The sequence below is a fragment of the Mandrillus leucophaeus genome, unplaced genomic scaffold (assembly GCF_000951045.1).
Source record: "Mandrillus leucophaeus isolate KB7577 unplaced genomic scaffold, Mleu.le_1.0 Scaffold9, whole genome shotgun sequence".
Lineage (NCBI taxonomy): Eukaryota > Metazoa > Chordata > Mammalia > Primates > Cercopithecidae > Mandrillus > Mandrillus leucophaeus.
Window position 1 is genome coordinate 3,476,228 of NW_012109807.1, and position 7,517 is coordinate 3,483,744.

At 40.9% G+C, this 7,517-nt stretch overlaps 1 protein-coding gene across 2 annotated transcripts in view; it reads right to left on the reverse strand.

The window, feature by feature from the left end:
• The window catches only part of IL18R1 (interleukin 18 receptor 1), a 49,987-nt gene that overhangs the window by 29,052 nt on the left and 13,418 nt on the right, over window positions 1–7,517 (reverse strand). The window contains exon 3 of one of the 2 annotated variants that reach the window (XM_011969577.1): window positions 4,781–4,866. In XM_011969577.1, the coding sequence (XP_011824967.1) occupies window positions 4,781–4,838 (58 nt within the window). In that variant the 5' untranslated portion in view covers window positions 4,839–4,866. Of the gene's footprint in view, window positions 1–4,780; window positions 4,867–7,517 lie in introns of those variants that run through there. The other variant, XM_011969578.1, reaches the window with a different exon arrangement.

Consider the following 7,517-nt stretch of genomic DNA (forward strand, 5'->3'; position numbering starts at 1 on the left):
GGAGTCTCAGTGGAAAAGAAACAAAAACTTAGCAACCTTGGCATTCTTCCTCTGCACCATCAGAAATCTCACTCACTGTGCATTCACCCTGCCTATCTAACATTCCCTGGCAAGTGTGGAGATGGTTAAAGATGTGCCTATGTAACTTACAGTGTGTGTACATTTATTATTGCTGTAGGTCACCATGTGGATAATCAATAATTCATTAATATAATATCAATCCAAATTTGCATATCTGTCACATTCCCTCCTTCTCAATTGACCCAGATTCTCTGGCTTTGGAAATATATCTGACCCTCATCTACACAGGATAGGTGTTCCTTTCCCTCTTTCTGCACTTCTCGTACTTCAAGGTCAGCATTAATCGGTCTTTCTCATAATCTATCCTCCCATGACTCTTGGATGCACTTTTACCACATTTTGAGGATGAGAATATTTAAATTGAATGAAACATTTCCCTTAGGACATGGACAGAATGCCCTCTCTATATGCCCTGACTATAGGGTTTGTTTCTCAAAGCAGCAGTCTGGTTTTAACTCAAAATTGTTAACTACAACATAAAGAGGAAGTGATGTGATAGAAGTGTTCTGATATGGTTTGGCTGTGTCCCCACCCAAACCTCATCTTGAATTTAATCATGGGGGCAGTCTCCTGCATGCCGTGCTCATGATAGTGAGGGAGTTCTCATGAGATCTGATGGCTTTACAAGGGACTTTTCCCCCTTTTGTAAGTCTTCTGAGGCCTCCCCAGACCTGCAAAACTGAGTCCATTAAAGCTCTCTCCTTTATAAATCACCCGGTCTCAGGTATGCCTTTATTAGCAGTGTGAGAATGGACTCATACAGTAAATTGGTACCAGGAGTGGGGTGCTGCTGTAAAGATACCCAAAATGTGGAAGTGACTTTGGAACTGCATACAGACAGAGGTTGGAACAGTTTCAAGGGTTCAGAAGAAGATGAAAATATGGAAAAGTTTGGAACTTCCTAGAGACTTGTTAAATGGCTTTGACCAAAATGTTGATAATGTTATGGACAATAAAATTCAGGCTGAGGTGGTCTCAGATGGAGATGAGGAACTTTTTGGGAGCTGGAGCAAAGGTGACTCTTGTTAGGTTTTAGCAAAGAGATTAGTTGCATTTTGCCCTTGTCCTGGAGATATGTGGAACCTTGAACTTGAGAGATGATGACCTGGGAGAAGAAATTTCTAAAGAGCAAAGCATTCACGACGTGACAGAGCATAAGAGTTTGGAAAATTCACAGCCTGAGGATATAGTAGGAGAGAAAAACCCATGTTCTGGGGAGCAATTAAAGCCGGTTGCAGAAATTTGCATAAGAAGTTAGGACCCAAATGTTAATTGCCAAGACAATGGGGAAAATGCCTCTAGGGCATGTCAGAGATCTTCACGGCAGCCCCTCCCATCACAGGCCCAGAGGCCTAATAGGAAAAAATGGTTTCCTGGGATGGGCCCAGGGCCCTCTTCTGTGTGCAGACTATGTACTTGGTGCCCTGCATCCTAGCCTTCCAGCCATTGCTAAAACAGGCCAAGATACCAGGTCAGGCTGTGGTTTCAGTGGATGCAAACCCCAAACCTTGGCAGCTTCCACATGGTGTTGAGCCTGCAGGTGCACAGAAGTCAAGAATTGAGGTTTGAGAACCTACACCTAGATATCAGAGGACGTATGGAAGCGCTGGATGTCCAGGCAAAAGTTTGCTGCAGGGGTGGAACCTTGATGGAGAACTTTTGCCATGGTAGTGTGGAAGGGAAATGTGGTGTTGGGGCTCCCATACAGAGTCCCCATTGGGGTGCTCTACAGCTAGTAGAGTTAAGAGAAGAGGGCCACCATCCTCCAGGTCCCAGGATGATAGATTCACTGACAGCTTGCACCATGCACTTGAGAAAGCCCAGAAACTCAACACCAGCCCATGAAAGAAGCCAGGAGGGGAGATGTATCCTGCAAAGTCACAGGAGCAAAGCTGCCAAAAGCCATGGGATTCTACCTCTTGCAGCAGAATGACCTGGATGTGAGACATGGAGTTGAAGGAGATTATTTTGGAACTTTAAGATTTAATGACTGTCCTATTAAATTTAGAACTTGCATGGGGCTAGTAGCCCCTTTGTTTTAGGCAATTTCTCCCATTTGGAAGGGGTGTATTTACTCAATGCCTGTACTCCCATTGTATCTAGGAAGTAACTAAATTGCTCTTGATTTTACTGACTTATAGGGGGAAGGGACTTGCCTTGACTCAGATGAGACTTTGGACTTGGATTTTTGAGTTAATGCTGGAATGAGTGAAGACTTTGGGGGACTGTTGGAAGGGCATTATTTTGTTTTGAAATGTGAGGACATAAGATTTGGGAGAGGCCAGGGGTAGAATGATGTGATTTGGCTGTATTCCCATCCAGATCATCCTGAGTTGCAGTTCCCATAAGCCCCATGTGTCATAGGAGGGACCTGGTGGAAGGTAATTTAATCATGGGGGTGATTACCCTCATGTTGTTCTCCTGGGAGTGAGTTCTCATAAGATCTGATGTTATTATAAGGGGCTTTTCCCCTTTTTGCTCAGCCTTCTCCTTGATGCCACTATGTGAAGAAGGACATGCTTTCTTTCCCTTCCACTACGATTGTAAGTTTCCTGAGGCCTCCCCAGCCATACAGAATGGTGAATCAATCAATAAAACCTCTTTCCTTTATAAATTACCCAGTCTCAGGTATGCCTTTATCAGCAGCATGAGAATGGACTAATATACATTCTTTGAAAACATGGATGTAAAATCTACCTCAAAACACAAGAGTTAAGGAGCCCCAACTTCATGTTTTCCGGTTTTAATACAATCTCTATTTTATACTAATACTTCAACATAGAAGGTGTGATACATGTGTACATATGGGTGTCAGCTTCAATTTACATGCAAAACCCTGGTGAGTCATTAACAGTTCATTTATTTTCCTGTTTTAGAGTTAATATAATAAAGTGCATAGACCATACAATATGTGCTCCTTTACGCCTGGGTTATTTTGACATGATTATGTTACAAATGCATTCATGCTATAACAGTGATGTGTTCTTTTCTCATTGTAATGTAGTATCTAATTGTGTTACCATTTGGCAATTTATCCATTTTATAAAGGGATACATGTTGGGGATTTGGTTTATTAAACAAATGTCTGTTGGATATTGGGTTATTTCCAGGTTTCCAGGTTTTCGCTTGTCTTAAAAAGCTTCTATAAACACATCATATGACTGTGTTTGGATGGACATGTGCTCTCTGGAAGTATTATCATTTGAAGAAACTTAATGTGAACTACACACTCTCCAGAGGTGGGAAGTTGACAGTTGAAAGTCCACACCATCCCCCTCCTCAGGCAGCTAGAAGCTTTGGATATCTAATCATGGTTTACCATTAGAGGCTTTGTCGATTACCATAATACTTGTTGGAAATGGTCCTTGATGGGATAAATAAGTGGAGTTCAAGGTGTGTAGAGTTCCAAGTGCCAAAACAGGCACTCCTATTGTTCCATAAACACAGTATAAGAACCCAGCAGGGCCAACAACCAATGCCATTTGGAATAAAGTCTGTGTTTGAAACTGTCTTGGTTTTGGACAATTGTAGGATTTTGTCACTTAAACTCAACTAGGTTCAGTGAATCCTCTATGTAGAACATTGTCATGTCTCCCTAGAGTGAAACATTCATGAGAAGTGCTCTCCAGGGCAGGCAGCTGGGAGCTTGGCAACTTTGCACAACTGGCTGCATGACCGTTTCTGTGCCTGAAACATGCTCTCGTTATAATGAGGAGCAAGGCTGTTAGTGTGTGTCCACAGGACATGGGCCTCATGACACATTTTCCTGCACCTTGTTTTTCCTCTCACTTGTTTCTGACACATCATTACATTAAAAAAAAAAAAACACAAAGATCTCTACCTCATTCTTTTACCATCTGGGTAGGGTTGTATTGCAGGGATCGCAATAATAAATGGATCCACATAAGTAAATATACCCTGAGATTGGACCTGTGTTATTTGAAAGTACCAAAAGCTTAATTCTGCTATCTCTTCAGCAGTAATTATCAGAGCAGGGAATATGGGCCCATGTGTTTCCCTCTCCTAGGTAATAGATCAAGGCAAATTAATATTTGTGCTCCCACTTTCTTCCCCAAAGTCTAAGGAATGCCTTGCTAATCAATCATGGATTGAGTCTCAGAACCCTTCTCAATTAAAACAAAACAAAACAAAAAAACTCTAGGCAATCACTGCTAATAAATTGAAGTCTCAGAACCCTTCTCAATTAAAAAAAAAAAAAAAACTCTAGGCAATCACTGCTAATAAATTAAAATTGGTATTTGACATCTACTATGAAGCCTACTCGAGCTCCCTGGTCTAGCCAGTCTCTTTTTGTATATTTCGTCTCACTCTAATTTTTGAAACCTGTCTAATTATTTGTCATTTACTTTTCTCATTATTACCTAAATAATGAGATGAATCTTTGCCTCCCTCTCACGAAGGAGACAATGTGTTTCAAACTTCCTAAAACCCAATAATAAAGATGGCTGCCACCTCCTCAGTTTCAAACAACATGAAATAAATTTCCACCTCAGACAAACGTAATTTATTTCAAGATGTAAGTTGTTCACTCTGCTCTCACTACATAAACTCAGACTGCAGAATATTTTCTTTTCTGAATAAATTCAGCATCTTCAGTAGCCACCATATAAAAAAAAAACTTTGACATTCTTCCTCGATTACTAATGAAATACGTTTGTGAATATGTATAATCACTTACCTGCAGTGCTTACAAATATAAGCACCCAAAGAGTCAAGGGTAATTCTCTACAATTCATGGTTTGGATTCTGCTTCAAACGGCTTCTCTGGAAAACAGAATAAAACAGATCCAGTCAAAGCTTTCAAACAAAAGCATACCTATCTTATGAAGGTTTAAAAATCTTCTGGCACACAGATTTTCTAAAAACCAACCTAGAAGATTTTTATATTCCTTAATCTAGTAACCAATTCTCAGGACTTTCAGCCATATAAAATTAATAAAATTAGGCTAGGCATGGGGGCCCACGCCTGTAATCCCAGCACTTTGGGAGGCCGAGGCAGGCGGATCACGAGGTCAGGAGATCGAGACCATCCTGGCTAACATGGTGAAACCCCGTCTCCAGTGAAAAATACAAAAAATTAGCCGGGCGTGGTGGCGGGTGCCTGTAGTCTCAACTACTCAGGAGGCTGAGGCAGGAGAATGGCGTGAACCTGGGAGGCGGAGCTTGCAGTGAGCCGAGATGGCACCACTGCACTCCAACCTGAGAGACAGAGCAAGACTCCATCTCGAAAATAATAATAATAAAATTTCAAGGCAATGAAGTTTTGCTTCTGGAAAAAGGCCTGGTCTACTAAATCCTGCTTCCAAGGTCAAAGTTGAAAACAATAGTACTGCTACAAATATTACCATTCTGTGAATAAACAATCTGTGACATGCTGAGCTATGTATGACAGTTCTGCCTATGTAAGAGAGTATGTGTGTGTCAGGCCTCTGAGCCCAAGCCAAGCCATCGCATCCCGTGTGACTTGCAGGTATATGCCCAGATGGCCTGAAGTAACTGAAGAATCACAAAAGAAGTGAAAATGCCCTGCCCTGCCTTAACCGATGACATTGCACCACAAAAGAAGTGAAAATGGCCGGTCCTTGCCTTAAGTGATGACATTACTTTGTGAAAGTCCTTTTCCGGGCTCATCCTGGCTCAAAAAGCTCCCCCACTGAGCACCTTGTGACTCCCACTCCTGCCCGCCAGAGAACAACCCCCCTTTGACTGGAATTTTCCTTTATCTACCCCAATCCTATAAAACGGCCCCACCCTTATCTCCCTTCGCTGACTCTCTTTTCGGACTCAGCCCGCCTGCACCCAGGTGATTAAAAAGCTTTATTGCTCACACAAAGCCTGTTTGGTGGTCTCTTCACACGGACACACATGACAGTGTGTGTTTTCACATCAGAATGCTCCTGAATTGTAATGAGATCTTCATTTAGGGGTTGAACCTTTAAAAATCCATCTTCCTCCTTCAGAACGTAGGTTTCATAGTTCTAGGCACTAAGTCTGTTTTGCTCTTTTGCTCTTCACTGTATCACTAAAACCCAGCACGAAGCCTAGCACATGGCCAGCACTCACTAACATGTGTCACTGAGGCATAGGTGTGTGTATGTGTTTGCGTGTGTCTGTGGCTGCCCATATGAGTTTACTTTAGGGAAATGGAGAGATGAAGTGACAGTCTCCTAACTCCAGACCCCTTCTTTACATTGACTGTGACCCAGTGGAACTAAGATCTGCATTGAACTTTGATCCTGCTACAACCTAGCATTCACACGTCTGATTACAACTTTAAGTGCCCAGTGGAGGAAGAATCGCCCCACAGTGGAGACCATTCAGAGTCTAAATACTGCATAAATAACACCATGTCCCTTGTTTACCATCCTGAGTGCAGGAAGGACAGGCTGATGGCAGAGTCTGGTTTCAGAAACACACCAACCTGGGTTGCCACTCCAGTTTGAATACTGACAAGCTGTGCAAAACTTGAGCAAGTCTTAGAGCCTGTTTTCTCATTACCAAATGGAAATGGTAAGAAGGCCTGCCTCTGGAATTATTGAGTGATTAAACCTTCTAAGGCTTAGTAGCAGCTTCTCAGCCCAGAATAATTCCCCTCTCACCAACAACTACTCATCCTCCATTCTAAAAATAGGGTTGTCAATGCCTGAATCCAAGATAAAGCTTAATGGCTAAGCTGCCAAACCATTCACATCCATCCTTATGGAAAAATCACCAAATATTTGGTGGAATTTCCAAGAGATAATAATCAATAACGTAAAGGCCAAAGAAACAAGTATGAATGGAAAGTACCAACTATGCATAATCAAATTAGACCAGTTCTATGGTTAGAAACCTCCCCCGATACCTCCACACACATTTCGTCATTAACTCTGCCTATTCTTTCATCTTAGAAAGAATAAAAAATGTTATTTCCTTTATGTCACTACTCTGATTAAGGCTGACATAACCTTATAAAAAGCATCACTTTTGTAAAAAATATTCAATATCTACCAAGAGACAAAGTTACTAGAAGATGATTCAGCAAACTGACAAGTTAACTCTGAGTTTCAATATGAAACATATTAAGTTCTTAGTATACAAAAATTAGTTGGTATTTGCACAGCATTCTGCAAATCTGGATGTGTGTATGTAAAATTTTTAAGGTACTCTAGTTTTATGTGTGAATTTAAGAGATTAAGGTTATATTAAATAATGAACTCATTTCCAGAAAAAGAGCTATTCTGATAAATGTAACAGATACTCTAGCAAGTGTTAATAAAATAGGTGTAGAAGAATATAAATATTAAGTCTTACATGTAAGAATTTTAAGATTTTTTAATTGTTATGTTTAATACCAATATTTTTGCTTTTCTATCACTCTTAAGTTTCTTTCTTTTTAAAAAGTTTTTCTGATTTCTAAAGCAATTTACACTCAA